We start from the raw sequence: 17,604 nt of genomic DNA on the forward strand, positions 1-17,604 counted from the left end.
TAAAATGGGATGGGTACATGACTGACCTGATTTTACATTTCTTGCAGCAGTCATTAAGCAATGGGTTGTAAGTGTAAATGTGGTTGTTAAGCAAACTAGTTGTTTGCTATGGTATGCCGAAAACTAGAAGTATGTGCCAATTTTTGGCAAAGCCATCGTAATCCATGGTCATGTGACCACGGGACATTGCAAATTGCCGCAAATGTAACAGAAATAGCACTCCAACACAAAGCCACTTCTGATACTGTATTGCCCACATAATGTATTAATTTAATTTAATTTAATTTAATTTAATTTAATTTAATTTAATTTAATTTAATTTAATTTAATTTAATTTAATTTAATTTAATTTAATTTTTAAATTTATATACTACCCTTCTCCCGAAGGACTCAGGGCGGTGAACAGCCAGAAGTAAAAAACATCAAATACAAAATATAAAAACAATTTAAAAATGAATTAAACAATTTGGCCCAACAATTAAAATCCCCCATTAAAAATCCAAATTAAAATACACAATTGGAGAGATTTGGCCAGCCCGACTTGATGAAATAAAAAGGTTTTGAGGGCCCGACGGAAAGTATGTAAGTCTGGAATCATCCGTATCTCCGGGGGGAGCTCGTTCCAGAGGGCAGGCGCTCCCACAGAGAAAGCTCTCCCCCTGGGGGCCGCCAGTCAGCATTATTTGGCTGATGGCACCCGGAGGAGTCCCTCTCTGTGGGAGCCTACTGGCCGGTGGGAGGCTCTCGGTGGCAGAAGGCAGTCCCGTAAATATCTCTGCCCTAAGCCATGGAGCGCTCTAAAGGTGGTCACCAATAACTTGAATCGCACCCGGAGGACCACTGGGAGCCAGTGCAGCTCATGCAGGAGAGGTGTTACATGGGAGCGCCATGATGCTCCCAAAGGAGGAGTAAAGGAAAATCTTCTCTTTGATATTAAAGACAATTGAGAGGATAATAATCTGTATCATGTGGTTGGAGAGATTATCTTCAGTCTCTCCAAATGCACAAAATACCATACTGTATGCACACACACTATCCATTGCATGCTAATGGCAATGTGTGGGAAAATGTAGCATTTGCAAAGCAGTGGATATTACGTGATTCCCTTTCTCCAGTGAGTTGAATTCGCAAGTAAGGTGGAAAATAAAACAAACATCCTTGATGTCTTTAATGCTCAATGAAATGCACTCAGTGAACTTTAACTCAGGAATGAGAATGTAAAATAAACTTCAGGTAAACTGTTTAAAGCCAGGCAAATAGGAGATGAAGTGCAAAAGTTTCTTGGGAGAGCCCAGATGAGAACAGGATGAATCTGAATGTTACTTTTCCCAAAAGCAATTAGAGAGAGAAAGCAGTATTTAGACTTCACTAAGGGTTTGTACAGAGATACTTCCCATTCTCTCTGATGAGTCAACATTCCATGACTCATCTATAAAGAATGTTTAAACAAAAGGATAAACGCCACTTCCATATGATTAATTACTGAAGGGAAAAGCAGTAAAAGAAAATGAAATATTTCCTTCCATTCTGGCGAAACATGGGCAAATATTTAACCACCTTAATTATATGCTGATCACAACATACTTTTACTTGGTAGTTCATTATTATAACCTAGCAGAGTCTTCCTCCTCCTGCTTTCCCTCCATCCTTCCATGTATATGGAATAAAATTCCCATTGGTGTGGGAGAGAAAAGGTCATATTGCAGTCTAACATTTCTTGAACTCATCACATTTTGGATAGTTTAGGGAATCCCCAGCACACTGAGTGTCTTATAATCAATAAAACAAAAATGTAAATTTAAGTCAACATTAAAGGATTCTTGTGTTTATTTTGAACTATTGTTGTCATGGCCAGGTGTAATAATAGAGCAGGGCTGTCAAACTTGTGGTCCGGGAGCTGGATGCGTCATGCGCTAGTCATGCCCAAGTCCAGTTTAGTGAAGGGGAAAGTCATGATACGTCTTGTGACAATGCTGTGATGATGTGAGTTTGACACCCCTGTAATACAGAATGATTCTGTAGTTCTATTCTGCTGTTGCAATTAGAATGCCCTGTGTCCATTGACATTATTTGTATTTCTTCAAAACCTCCCCCCCAAAGCCATTTTGATAATTACTTGTCATACAAAAGTCTATTTATTAAGGTATTTTTTAATTGTATTAAAACAAGATATAAAATAATAATTAAGCTTTCACTTTGCATTGGGACAGAATTGAATGGATTTTCATATCCGCTATTTCCCAGTTCCTGCTTCTTTTAAAGAACTACCAAAATGACTGGCACTCTACATTGGAGGAATTGTTCTGGAATGTGTAAGTCAGCTTTCATCCTCTGAAAAGATCATATTTCGGTTGATATGAAACTTTCTGGTGTTGCTATCTGCGTGAATGCCAAAAGATATGATAGGGCCTGACAAGTCTGCTATATTTGTGGAAATTTATTCATATATGGAAGTCATAACTTGGCACTTCATTCGTCAAGTGAGGAAGTGAAGTTTAGATAGGGATATAAGTTGTTGGAGCAGATAGCAACTCACAAAAGTGACATCCAGTACCATTTACCATGGATAGATAGAAGATAAGATATCCCTTAGAGAAGAGTAATACTTGTGTCATCTGGAAGAAAATTATAACCTGCATCACTAAATTAGAAACACTATTCCATGAAACTATACAGTACTGCACGATGGCTATGGAGGCATGATTATATTTTCACTCATCTTACAAATATTGAGTTTCTACGTGGTAGGACTATTGACACAATGGTCAGCCTGTGTTTTTTCCATCAGAGAACTTGAGGCAAGAGTGAGAAGCAGAGGAGGGCATGAGAAACTGGCAGGCTTTTTATTCTGCAAGTATCCAGGTTCATACCTTTTTACCTTTAATAAAATGGCAGCAGTTTCAATTCCAAAATGCAGTTTCTATTATGTTTTAATGCTTAATATCATTATTGTTAAAGCAATTGTTACCTGATTGCTTGCCCAGCGGATGTATGGTCTACTTCATACCCTTCTCTCCTCAAAACATCTATCACTGTATTGTTGCCCATGAAATGACCTTTAGATAATAAAAGAGAAAAGCCCCAAGTAACATTGATCAAAACACATAAACAATATTTTAAAGTACAGATTAGACAACAATGCAAAGTTTACTATGAACACCTGCTTTACTCGATCCTAGGAAGTCTCTATTAGAAACCAGCCATCCCCTAGCTGGGGACTGAGGTTGGGAAAAGCTGCTATAGCTATAGGAATTGATCTAATCATGCTGGATTTAAGTTTAGTTATAATTAAACATAGGAATATAGAAAACTGACAGCAGAAAAAGTCTATTGAGTCTGCATTTTGAGTTTTGGGAGTTTTTTGTTTTCTTATTTATTCTTTTTTAAAATTATTTTTATTTTTTAAATTTTTGTCAGATGATGGACATAGGTTTATCCCAAGCATGTTTAAACTCAGGTACTGAGGATTGATTCCCTACCTCCACTGGAAGTTGTTCCCAGGCTTCCACCATGCTTTCTGTGAAGTAATACTTTCTAACATTACTTTTGAATTTACTTCATGTCAGTTTGAGTTGATGCCCACGTGTTCTTGACTTTTTGCTTCATATTGAAAATACTACCTTCTAGAACCTTATTCACACCCTTAATATATTTAAAGGTTTCAATCATGTCTTCCCTTTCCCTTCTGTCCTCCAGGCTATATATATTTGGCTCCTCCAATCTCTCCTGATGTGTTTTGTCCCTTAGACCTTGCTCCGTTTTTGCTGGCTGTCTCTGGACTTGCTAAATTTTATCACTATCCTTAGTAGAAAGTGAACCCTAAAAGTAAGATACTTATAAACCACAAATATAAACAAACTTCTCTTAAAAACATAATAATAAAAATAATTTTAAAAACAATGTTATTAAAGCATTAATGCAGAATGGAAGATTTTCAAGCTCCTGAGAACCCTCATGCCTATCTGCATCAATAAGCAAACAATCCAGTAGAGCCAATGTACTAATTCAGGAAGCAGAAACTTCTCCCATGAATTGGGAGAGATCACAGCAGGGCCTTATCCTGCATGATGGGGTAATCTGGGAAGACCCATACTAGACTGTTCCAGTAGATTTCTATGAGGAACCATTAAACATATTAAGAAAGTAAAAAAAATGGAAATAGATAGGAAACAGGATTTTAGCAAACGTAATAGCGCTTAGATTTATATATCATCCCATAGTGCTTTACAGCACTATCTGAGCTGTTTACAGAGTCAGTATATTGCTCCCAACAAGCTGGGTCCTCATTTTATCGACCTCAGAAGGATGGAAGGCTGAATCAACTTTGAGCCCCATCAGGATCAAATTCCAGGCTGTGGACAGAGTTAGCCTGCAATACTGCACTTTAACCACTGTTCCACCAAGGCTCCTATACTTAATGAAGCTCATATCTAGATTCATCACTAACTATTGTTAGTTACGAATCTCCTCGTATAATAAAGGACCTGAGAAGAATTCAATAGTGTATTGGTCTCCAAGGGGTTAATCTGAACAAGCCTGGACTGATATTTTTATATAAATTTATATTTATATAAATTTTCCTTCACCCCATCCCAAAACTCAAAAGATGCATAAAGAGCAAAAATGCAGGATTACAACATGCAAAACATGTTATATAATTATACCATTGTATGATGGTGTCTCAAGAATCCTACACTTCTAGTCCTTTATTATTAAAAGAGTATTTCACTCAACTGTATAATGAAACATGGACAAACCACTGATTTGGGAAGAAAGTTTCTTTACTGCCTCAGAAATAGCATTCTAACTCATAAATATTAAACACATGAATCTTTAGAAATTCATCATGACTCAACAAGCATGTTTTTATTGTAACAGCGTGAAAGATGATACCTATTAGCTTCCTAAAATACTATTTGCCTAATTAATATTCAGGTGTTATTATGCTGATGTGATTTTTAAAAAGAAATCTAATTTTCAAGGTAAGAAATGGAGCGGCCGTGACCGTATTACCATTCATAAGAAAGAACAAAGTTTTTTGGGGGAACAAAGGAGATGATACAACAGCAACCAACAAAAGAAGTTACTGTCCGTAAGGAAGAAATGTAAACAAAGGAACAAATACAGCAGATAAGAATGATAACCAAGAGAAGCAAGAGACACAGAAGATAGTCTTCAATTCCAAAACAGCTTTGAAGCTCTTACAGAAGCAACTGGCTTTGAACCTTCAAAGGAAGAAAAAGATCTAGTGTAACAAACACAATAATAGCATAACCTTGAAAGGCAGAGACAATGTAATTGCACCCTGCAAGAACACACAGAGAAAATAGTTCGATACTAAGCACTATTGGAAACAGAAACAAGCATATTCTGACTGTAGCTATTAGCATATGAAATAAGCTGTCTACCATGTCATGGATCAGGCATGTGACAGAATTTCTAAGATGTATGAAGGCCATTCCTCTTTGCTAGTAATTCATATGCAGGGAGCAACTACAACCACATCATCATGCATTTGTAAGAATTTGAAATAAAACTAAAATTAATAGAAGATCAGATGTGTATCCCTGTGGAAGAGGACTGGGAAAGGGAAAGAATACTGCAGATGAACGACCGGCTTTCAAAATATCAAAGGGAGAATGTTGTTTTCTAGGACTGCAATCTGAGTTATCTTGATTTTGGAGTGCCAGATTAAAAAAAGATTGCACCATATAAGAACTAGCAAAAAAAGCATTTGGAAGTGTTGAAACAGCACAAATTCACCTATTTCTGCAAAAAAAAAAAAAAAAAGGTTTAAAAAATGTCATGTTACTTTTTTCACTGCCGTTGTAACTTCAAATGGTCACTAAATGAACTGTTGTAGGCGAGAACTACCTGTATTTGGCTTTGTATTCTCCAACAAGATTTCAGTTCAAAGAAAGTAATTGGAAAGAGCACCTTAAAAGAGCATAACTGAAGTTTGAGAAAGATTTTAAAAACACACTGTCAGAGAATATCTTTTTACTTTGGACCAATGTACACTTCCTGAGTCACTTGACTCATCTTTTATGAAGCAAGTTCATGACTGTCTAGCTGAACCTGATATGTATTTCTTTTATAAATCCTAAAATCCTGCTTTCAAAAAAAGAAGAAAAGGAAAATCAATGAATTTGGTCAATTTGACATTGATACTTAGAAAAATTGTACAGGAGATCACAGAGTAACTGATTCCTTGAGGAGCTGGAGAACAATGAGGTGATTATCACAAATCCCCATGGATTTACTAGGAACATGTCATATTAGACTAACCACTCGTTTTTTTTATTAGATAGCTTCCGGTAGCATCTTATGCAGCTGCTACAGATATACATATGTTTTGTCATTTCAGCAAGTCATGCTGAAATATCAAACTAGTTTTCCATGGACTGCATGGCTTGGCAATTATGTGGATATATTGCTGGATTGAAAAATCAGATTAAGGACTTCATATCAAAAATTCTTTATCCTCAGTGAGATAGCAAGTGAAGTAGCACCATGTTTAGCCGTAGACTCTATGCTTTTTAACATTTATATTAATGACTTGGATGACAAGCGGATGAAAGAATTTACAAATTTGCAGCAGACACAAAGTGGGATAACTAATACTGTAAGTGACAAATACAACTCAAAACCATCTTTATCGGTTTAAAAAATTCATATGAAAAAGTTGTTAGAATTGTAGCTAAGAACGACAATGTAATACGCTGCAAAATGTAATTTTAATGTAATTTTAGGGTGCATAATTTATTGCACATTATTTAGTGTTAATTAGACCCTATTGTGAACATTTCTAGCAACAGTTCTGAGCATCACACTTTACTGTGCAGTGTTCTATTAATATTGAAAATTATTATCAATATTCCCGATCATTCTCTATTTTTTCTACCACTATTGAACAATCAGAAATCAAGACTAAAGAGAAGAACAATTGTCAAAACGTGTAGAATGGGAAACTAGCAGATACATACACACACATAGAAATGCACACACACAAATGAAGGTTTCACTTATTAGCTTAGGCATGTCCAAAAGTGTGTAGAATGAACGTTCCATTATTTCAAAAACATACCCAGTGTTCAGCAAACCGTACTATTGAGTGCATTGCACTCACCTGTGATAATCTGTCTCTTCCCTGTCCTGAAAGCTACCTGCACAATTGAATTAGCAGCAAGGATTTTATCTTTGCATTGCAATTTGCTTCCCTTCTACCAAAAATTCTTGGCAGAAATGTACTTGGATGCTGTTGTCCAAACACAGGCACATCCTAGACTTTCTGGCAATTAAGAGAAGTGCTTTACTTTTAAGAGATTCGCCTACCACTTTCAACATTTCTTTTAAAGCAGCTATGAATGAACACGGTCACCCCAGAAGCGTAAGATCAAGCAGTCTCACTCCTGCGGGAGGCTGTCCACAGAAGCATGATAGGGAGCAGAAACCCTTTTCATCTGTTTCCTCTTTTGGCCTGACACACTTGAGTAACTCCAAAGAGAAAGGCCCCCGGACCCTTGTGCCAGCAGAAGCCCCTCCTTCTCTTTTTGCACTCAGCTCTCCATTATCCCTATCCTACTACATGAACACAGGCGTTCGGGAGGTCAATTTACTTTGGCAGTCATTGTTCTGTGTTCAAACTCAAGAACGGGAGAAACTGAGATCTCCTTGTAAGTATCATTTCTAGCCAAGTGGGTAAATAAGCTATAGTCTTTTCATCTAGTCTTAAATAAAGAGAGGTACCCACTGTTCTAATGAAGGCTTCTTTTTTTGCCCTCTTTCCCCCACCCCCACAGAAAAAGGTGGATTTAGTCTTTCAAGCTTGACAACAGACTCAGATTTTCTGTATATTCTTTTAAATGTTTTGCGTCCTGCTAAACAGAAGAGAACTTTACATCACAAAGTGCTTTCACCTATAGCACAGATTGCTGTTTAGTAATAGTAGGTCCTTTCTCTGATGTTTACTTCCAGTTTCAAGGTTTAAATAGGAAGCACCCTTCAGTCCTGAACAAGCCAGATCCCACAATATGGATAAACTTCAGTTGGGAAAGTGTCAGCATGTGAGCCGTTTTCACTGTGCTTAGCCAACAAAGGTGGCAACATAAGATAAAGGTGTTAGACCAACATCGTGGCTCCCTAAAAGAAGCAAATTAATTGGAGTCTTTTCAGTCAGGGCTCCAACCTGGGAATGGGACAAAGGTAACATTGATTGCTTTCTTAGATGGCCTGTTTGGAACTTAGATGAAGGTAGTGCGCCCCCCACATCCCTTTTGACCTTTTCATGACCTTTGGTATCATCACCTATGGTATCTTACTGGACCACTGGACCCCAACTCTATGGGGATTGCAAACCAAGGATACTATTTTGCAGTGATTCCTCTTCTTCCTCACCGAGTATTTTCACTTAGTCGAGGAACGGGTGAGAGATCAGCCTACTGGCCTCAGATATATGGGGTGCCATAGATATATGAGCTCTCACTTCCTTGTCTGTTAATATCCAAGTTAAGCCACTTTACATCATCAGCCTGGGTTGTAGGAGAGATGCTGCCAATGCCCTAGCCTAGTGCATGAAGATCTTAAGGGTTTTGATGGGGCAAAACAGACTGAAGTTGAACCCAGGAGTTAGCATTGTTGATCAGATTGTTCTATTAATATCAGTGTTATCTCTGGGCAAGTATTATTCCAGAAATAGCAGATTTGAGATCTGGGTATCTTTCTGAACGTACAGCTACTGCTTGAACAGCAAATGGAAGTCAGAAGGCTTTTGCCAATTGTGGCCTTATCTGGTGCAGAGACATCAGTTGAAGCAACTCAGAGAGCTATAGGTACAGGAAGATCTAGTATAGCCCTACATTGTGGCTGGTGTATGTGTATCTATATATCTATATATCTATTTCTCTATCTCTATCTCTATCTCTATCTCTATCTCTATCTTATCTTGAAAAACTTACAAAAAGTTTACCTGTCACTTTTTTCAGTGAAGTTACAACTTTGAACAGTCACTAAATGTAAGTCAAGGACTACCTGTATTTTATTTATTATTTATTTATTTATTTTGTCGCATTTCTATGCCGCCCAACTCCCAAGGGACTCTGGGCGGCTTACAACAAAGAATAAAACAATGCGAATAATCCCATAAAAAATGTTAAAAGAAAAACATTAAAACATTAAAAACTTTAAAAATGTTAAAACACATGCACTCTAATTCGTGGCCGGGTCTCGGAAATCATTATAACGAGATCAATGGTCCCAGGCCTGCCGGAAGAGCCAGGTCTTCACCGCTTTGCGGAAGGCCAATAGGGTGGGGGCGGTCCGGATCTCAGGAGGTAATTGGTTCCAGAGAGCCGGGGCAGTCACAGAGAAGGCCCTCCCCTGCGCGCCCTCCAGCCGACATTGTTTAGCTGACGGGACCCGGAGGAGACCGACTCTGTGCTAAATCTATTTATTAAATGTATTTATTAAATTTCTATGCTGCCCATTTCTCTGATTCAATAACTCTGGGTGGCTATCCCATCACTGTTCCAGAAGCCAAAGGCGGCTTTAAGAAACATTCTATTTAAATTGTCTGCAAACATTTATAACACTTTTTGCATTTCATTAAACTGCTGCATATTTGTACTATCTTTACCATAGTTGGAAAAACAAACAAACAAACAAACAACCCCTTATTGCATTATATCTTAAGGAAAGTAAGTTCACTTTTTCAGCTATGGCCACAACATGGTTAGAAAATATATTAATAAATATATTGTTTAGTAAGCAAATAATACTAAATAATAAATAAAACATTATTAAAATATATCACAGTTAATAACAATATTGAGTAAATGTCATGCTTTTATGATTCCTAATGAATACTTTCATTTAAAAAGTTATATGTGCTACTTTTCAAGAGGTACTACCTCTTGCAAATATCTTTGGAATCACTGAAATGGCAACACAGAAACTTCTGTGTGAGGGGAGATGAAATCCGTCTCAAGTATGGATATTTGAAAACATTCTATGGCCTAATAAGAATATGTTGCAATATTTTCAGGATCAGACTCAATAAAGATAATAGAAGTTAAAGCTTTAAATATATTTCTTTTTAATTATGATAGGCATTCTATATTCACTGAATATTCAAGGTAGAAGCGACGAGAATGGTGAGGGTGGCTCCTTATATATACAAGGGGTGGAGCTAGGAATGGGAGTGGTAAGTTATGAATACATTAAAGTCCAAAGAATAAGTTAACCTCTGATGTTCCATATATACATTATTTACACATTGGAGAATAAGGCATTTACATCTGACAAATCCCCCTCTAAATGCCGGTTCGTTACACAACACCAATTACATTCTGATTCAGGACAATATAATACATATAATTTAGAAGTTAAATATTTGTGTTGTTTAGAAGGTAAGGGTTTTGTTAATATGTCAGCTAATTGTTCAGAAGTATCGCAATGTATTGCTTTAATGAATCCGTCTTGAGACAGTTGTCTCACATGCTTAAACTTTATATCAATATGCCTGGACCTTTGTCCAATTGCATCGGATCTGGATATTTCAATGGCCGCTTTATTGTCTTCATGCATAATAAATGGTAAGGTGGGTTTCTTCCAAACATCAGTGATCAGATCATTGAACCATACAAGGTTATTTGCAGCTTTGGACAAACAAACATATTCCGCTTCTGTAGTAGAAGTGGCTACTAGTTCTTGTTTACCAGTATACCAGTAAACTGGACAATCATTCAATAGAAAAACATAACCAGAAGTACTCTTTCTGCATGATGTATCACCAGCCCAATCTGCATCAGCATAACAAGTAATTTTTGGTTCTCTGTCATTATTGGGTTCCAACATTAAACAAAAATCTAATGTACCCTTCAGATATCTTAGAATTCTTTTGACAGCTTCCCAATGATACAAGGTTGGTTTACTAACATATCTTGACAATAGATTGAGAGGTAATGCAATATCTGGCCTAGTCCAATTAGATATATAAAGGAGTGAACCTATAACTGATCTGTAAAATGTGTTGTCTTTAAACTCAGGGGAAGATTCATCAGTGTTTCTAAGAAAATCAGTTTGCATAGGGGTGTCACAGGTTTTAGCATTATTTAAGTTACATTTGTTTAGGAGTTCGATGATTTTATCTTTCTGTGTAAGTTTGAATCCCCTTTTAGTTTTGTTAATTTGCACACCAAGGTATTTATTCACTTTACCCAGAGATTTCAGTGAGAAGTGTTCATTTAACTTATTTACAAAGATTTCCCTGCTCTCTTTATGCTTTCCAATGTATAAAATATCGTCCACGTAAATTAATACAAATTCAATATGATCATTACTCTTTTTTACAAAGAAACAGTTATCAGCAGTGGTGGCGTTGAAATCCATGGTCTTAAGTACTTTTACCAAGCAATCGTACCATCTTTTGCCGGATTGCTTTAATCCGTACAGACTCTTATTTAATAACCAAATTTCGTTCTTATTAGTGTATTGACTGTGTGGTGCTCTTACATATATTTCCTTATCTAATTTTGCATGTAAGTATGCGGTCTGTATGTCATATTGGAATACGTCCAGATTGAGTGCAGATGCTACTACAAGGGCTGTTTTGACACTCTCTGTTCTCACTGTGGGTGAATATGTATCAGTATAGTCTTCTGGATATTTTTGTGCATAGCCTTGTGCAACTAGTCTAGCCTTGTATAAGGTATTGCCTCCTTCTAAGTTCTTAATTTTATAAATCCACCTGGTACCTATAATTGTTTTATCCTTAGGTGCGATCGCAGGTGTGAATACATTTAATCCTTGTAAACTTTCCATCTCTTTTTCCATAGCTAGTTCCCATTTTTCTCTTTCTTCATGTGGAAGTTTCAATACTTCTTCATATGTATTAGGTGTTATTTGTTCTCCATTCATATGCATTATGTAATCTTTGTATTTATTTGGTATTTGGTTTCTATTGTTTCTAATAGTTCTTTCAGGCTTGCTATGGTTATCATGCAAATATCTAGCTTCCTTTTTTGTTAATGTGTCTGTCTTTATTTTATGCTGACTATTAGTCCAAGTTTTGGTTTTGTTCTTACTTTTGTTAATATTTTGATTTTCTGTTGTTCCTTCCTCGCAAGATATCGTATCTTTACATTTATTAGGAAATATTTCATTAAGGTGCAATTTTGACCAATTGGCCTGTTCATGGAACACAGCTGTTCTGGATACTATAAATTTGTTATTACTATCAATAAATCTGTACCCTTTGGTTCCAGTTTCGTATCCCATGAATCTTAATCTCCTGGATACGTTTTCTCCCTTTCTCCTCAATTGTTTAGGTATGTGTACGTCTGCAGTGACTCCAAATATGTGCATGTGTGATAATTTGGGTTTTCTATTGTACATCACCTCATATGGTGTCTTATTCACAATACTGGACCAGGTTCTATTTTGAGTGTAATTCGAATAATGTAATGCCTCTGACCAAAATTGTTTGCCTAAACCAGCATCCTCTAATGTGCACCTAATCATGGTTTGATGCTATGATACATTGCAGGAGACACGCTAGATATTATTATGAAAAATGCTCTATGATGTAAACAATCTATTTTTAAAGTCCAAGGTCTTCTTGGAGGGCTAGTTATAAAGAATAGTAAATTTTCTTTCATGAAAATAACCTGAAGCTGTTGATACCACTCTTGTAAATTAATGCCATCAATTCTAAGTTTTGGGAAGTCACTGGGTAAGTTACCTACATTATTCTGTCCATTACTTACAACCTGGGGCAGTCCGTGATCTCTCAAGTGCAGGAAATTACAGAACGGCATTGGGATGCTTGCAATGAGTCTGCGCGGTTCTCTGGCCAGTTCAAGTCCTTCTGGGTCGTCTACGTAGTTTCGCACATGCGCGTTGTTCATTTCTTCTTTGGTGGCGTCGTGGAAGGTTCTCTCCCTTTCAGCTCTCTCGATCCGCTCCTCCTCAGATGAGTCGGTCTCTGGCTCGGTTTTTGGGGTTCTGGTGGTGGTGACGGTTCTTTTCTTCTTTTTGTGTGCGTTGGTATTCGATTTTGTCTGTGGTGTAGGGCGAAATCGGCATGGCTCTCTGGGCTCGGGCGTCGTCGCTTTCGAAGTCAGGATGGGAGCGTGCAGGTCTTGAATCGCCGGTTTGATTTCTTGCTTCTTCGTAGATGTCTTGGTAATTTTCAGTCTTGGCCCAAAAGCAGCAAAAAGCGTTTTCATTGCTGATTTTACTTGAGATTTTGTTAAATCGTCTTCACTTTCTGATTTTGGATCATCTGAAGAGTTTGAGACTTCTTTCTCACTTTCTTCGTCTGATAGTGTTTTTCGCGCCAGAAATTTTGAACTGAGTGTTTTGATTGGCTCTGCTCCATTCTCTTTTGAAGTTCGTTGAAACCAAGATGGCTGCCATTCAAAATTTCGCGCGGGATCACATCTTTTCTTTTTAACAACTATTTTCTCAGTAGTCATCTCACTTACGATTTTTTGATCTTTGGGTTTTTCTTTAATGACGTTTTTCTCTCTCGCTGCTCCGCTGTTCTTCAGCATCTCCTGGAGGTCCGCGATGAGACTTTCATCATTCTTTTGGCTTTTTAGTATCTTTAATATCTCTGACCTGAGTTCGTTATTTTCTATTTCGATTTCTTTCTGGTCATTATTTTCACTCATTAGTTCTTCTTCTTCAGTGGTGTATTCTTCGGATTCTCTCGAAATCGCATTGGTGGATTCGTTGATCATCTCTTGATCAGTTTCTATTTCTTTGCTGTAGGCCCTGGTGTTGGGCCTATCTTTCTTGGACATTTTTAATTACTTATTGAGTCAATTAACCATCCTCTGCTACCAGCTTGTTGCAATATTTTCAGGATCAGACTCAATAAAGATAATAGAAGTTAAAGCTTTAAATATATTTCTTTTTAATTATGATAGGCATTCTATATTCACTGAATATTCAAGGTAGAAGCGACGAGAATGGTGAGGGTGGCTCCTTATATATACAAGGGGTGGAGCTAGGAATGGGAGTGGTAAGTTATGAATACATTAAAGTCCAAAGAATAAGTTAACCTCTGATGTTCCATATATACATTATTTACACATTGGAGAATAAGGCATTTACATCTGACAGAATATCTTTATTGGAAAATTATTGCCATTCATCTACAAAACCTGCACATTTAAATCAGTACATAACTTCAAATATATATTTAAAACAAATCTTTAATTATAGGTTTGCTGCCAGGAATGCTCCAAGTTTTAAAAATGGCTGACGTTTAGAATTCTTTCACCAAAACCAATGATCAAAAGGATTAGCCAACATTAACACTCCACACTACATGCCCAGAAATTCAGGGAGAAGTGACAGATGTTAATTTACACAATGCCAACACCCAGGAGTATACAAAGCCTGACTGGATAAAGTGCGCCTGATCAGTTTTTCCTTGAGGGAAAAGGACATTATGCAGATGATTGAGTACATACTGTCTCTCTGCCAGTATAATATTTATGCGTGCCAGAACAGATAATATCTGAGATCATTTGATTATCTCACAAAATAAGCACTGAAATACAATTGCTGCTCTCTCCCCCTTGTGTGGAGTATTCCAGGAACTCCTCCAGGTAGTACAGTCTGACATTATACACTAGTCAATTTAAACAATGAAATCCTATAAAAATACTACAGCCATTTTGCGGCATAAATGCATGCTTTAATGTAGTGGCCCCCAACCTTTTGGGCACCAGGGACCAGTTCTGCAGAATTTTTTTTTTCCATGGACCGGAGGGGCTGTGATTTCACATGCTACCTAGATCCCACGCATGCACAGATGAAGCTTTACTCACTTATGCAGCCCAGTTCCCAACAGGCTGCAGACCAGTGCCAGTCTGAGGACCGGGAATTGGGGAGTCCTGCTTTAATAAACAAAAACACTGTTGATTTTTTCATATCTAAGTTGTCAAATTTGTATCCAGTGACTTGGCTTACATCTTCCAAAGTGTTCTCAGACCAGATTCACACTTGGGAGATAGGTACAGCCCACCAGGTGAGGTTATTTTATTAGGAGGAAAATGCCAGTTGAAGCCAATTTTATGTTATAATAAACCCAATTAAAATTCTGTATATTTAGGTTGGAACCTAAGAGATAATTTTCACCTTGAGGAAAGACAGAGAATCAATTTATCCATGTTATTTTTTAAAAGACTTCTAAAATGTATACCTACCAGCTCCAAATGCAAAGAAGAAGCTTTTATCTGGATACTCTTGCAGTAAATCTTTCACTCGCTTGCCCATCCGCTCATTCCGCTTGTAGATAAGCTCATGGCGGAAGTAGTTGTCAATCTCCTGAGCCATGATGCGCTCATGAGGTTGCAGAGATGCATTGATGAAATTTGGGACCTATGGAAAAGAAAGAAGATTATACAACATAGCAGATCAAATCTCTGTCCCTTCCCAGCATGTCCCAGAGATTTGTTCCAGAGAGTTGGGAAACTTGAGGTTTTATGCAGAGGAAATGCAAAGAAGAGTTGGAAAATGGAAATCTATTTAAGTATATCACAGAAGTGAGTACACCCCCTCACATTTTTTAAATATTTAAGTATATTCTTTTCATGTGACAACACTGAAGAAATGACACTTGGCTACATTGTAAAGTAGTGAGTATACAGCTTGTATAACACTGTACATGTTTAGACATTAATGGCTGCGTGTTGCGTTATTTTGAGGGGACAGCACATTTACACTGTATATGCTGCCATATGCTTAATATGTCATTAGCGCTATTTCATGGAAGGGTCTATTTTGTATTCTGATAGTTCTTTTGTCATTAGAAATGCAATAGAAGCACAATGTACCATTTTTCTAAATGACTTGGGTATGGGGAAAGACAGACAGGGAAAACAAATATTTCATTAGATTCATCTGGTAAAGACCTTGAGCTTTAAAAGTAAATACATTCATTATTTCCAGCCCTCTTTAAAGAAAGTAACAGCGACATTTATATTTTTAAATGCACTTTTTTTTTCATTTATGTTCTTGTACATCAGCCTTTTATATTTCTTTTCCAAATACAAGATTTCTTCTCTTTTTAAATTCTACCTTGTCTTGCAATATGAAGTTATTTTTGACACTGAATGCATACTCCCATAATTTGATTTCCCATTCTTATGAAGAAGGATTTGTATTGAATATCCAGTTAAGTTTTCTTAAAGCATTCTTAGAACTGTTATCATAAATCAGCTTTGTATATTTTGAAGGGATACAAAGTTTAGCAGAAAAACTGCTGGCAGGAAAGAAGACTCAACTTTTAAGATTTGTTTCATTCTGTAATAAACCATTTCCAGAATTGCTGAGCTTTGCAATATTACTACCAAACGAGAATGTACATTTGCAATCTGATTACAAGTAGTCCTTGACTTATGACCACAACTGAGCCCAGAATTTAGGTTGCTAAGTGAGAAATTTGTTAAGTAAGTTTTGCTCCATTTTATGATTTTTCTTGCCACATTTGTTAAGTGAATTACTGCAGTTGTTAAATTAGTAACACGGTTGTTAAGTGAATCTGGCTTCTCCATTGACTTTGCTTGTCAGAAGTTTGCCAAAGATGATCACATGACCCTGGGACACTGCAACTGTCATAAGTATGAAGAAGCTGTCAAGCATCCAAATGCAAATCATGTGACCATAGGGATGTTGCAACAGTCATAAGTGTGAAAAATGGTCATAAGTCACTTTTTTTCAATGCTGTTGTAACTTCGAACTGTCACTAAATGAACTGTTGTAAAGTAAGGACTACCTGTATTATATTTCCAACAGTTTTTGGAACATGAATTATATATTTTGACAATCTGTACTAGCAGTATATACTAGCAATAAAATATTGTATACCTGTTTTCTTAAAGTGTAATATTAGCAAAAATGTAATATTTATCTTTCACTAATAGTCCCATTGTTGCATATTAATTGTACTGTTTAAATTATGCATCTGTAGGATCATATGGTCCTTAACTAGTTCAGTTTCAGAATTGTATTTCAGTAGCAACTTGTAAATAAGCCCAAAAAGATGCTACAAATTGTCCCTTACGAATTTTTCAAATTAGTCAAGTGTGTAAGCACTGTTTTTGTAATTTCTTTTGAACTGTGCTGCTTATTTGAAGAAAGACTCTTGAAAAATATATATTTATCCATTTATTTCTTAAGAAGTCCTTATATACCACTCCAGTTAGAAAACATTCTGAGATCTTACATATGTATCCTTATACATGGTGCTGAAAACAATAAATCATGAGAATAAAAGTAAATTACCAGTGTGTGTGAGAGAGGGAGGGAGGGAGGGAGAGATGGAGAGAGGAAGCCAATAAACACTCAGTTCCATCAGTCACCCTGACTCTATTCGAATAGGGATAGCAAGGTCATAAATAAAAGTAAAAAGTATGTGTGTGTGTACGCGCACACACACACACGCCATGGACATCAAACCACAATGTGTTAGATATCTATATAGCTGTGTCTGTAACCTTTAACTGGGCAAAACTGTGTATCGTAGGACAAAATGTTTTCAACCAAGTTGTAGTAACTTACAAAATGCTGGGACAAAATAATTTTGTCAAT

At 36.8% G+C, this 17,604-nt stretch overlaps 1 protein-coding gene across 2 annotated transcripts in view; it reads right to left on the minus strand.

The window, feature by feature from the left end:
• TRABD2A (TraB domain containing 2A) overlaps positions 1-17,604 on the minus strand; it is an 84,265-nt gene that overhangs the window by 6,985 nt on the left and 59,676 nt on the right. For both annotated transcript variants that reach the window (XM_034410709.3, XM_034410710.3), the window contains exons 4-5: positions 15,219-15,393; positions 2,969-3,056 (exon numbers count right to left, since the gene is read on the minus strand). In XM_034410709.3, the coding sequence (XP_034266600.1) occupies positions 2,969-3,056; positions 15,219-15,393 (263 nt within the window). The remainder of the gene's footprint in view (positions 1-2,968; positions 3,057-15,218; positions 15,394-17,604) is intronic.

Source organism: Pantherophis guttatus, chromosome 2, assembly GCF_059756535.1.
Source record: "Pantherophis guttatus breed Tessera chromosome 2, ASM5975653v1, whole genome shotgun sequence".
NCBI classification, from domain to species: Eukaryota; Metazoa; Chordata; class Lepidosauria; order Squamata; family Colubridae; genus Pantherophis; species Pantherophis guttatus.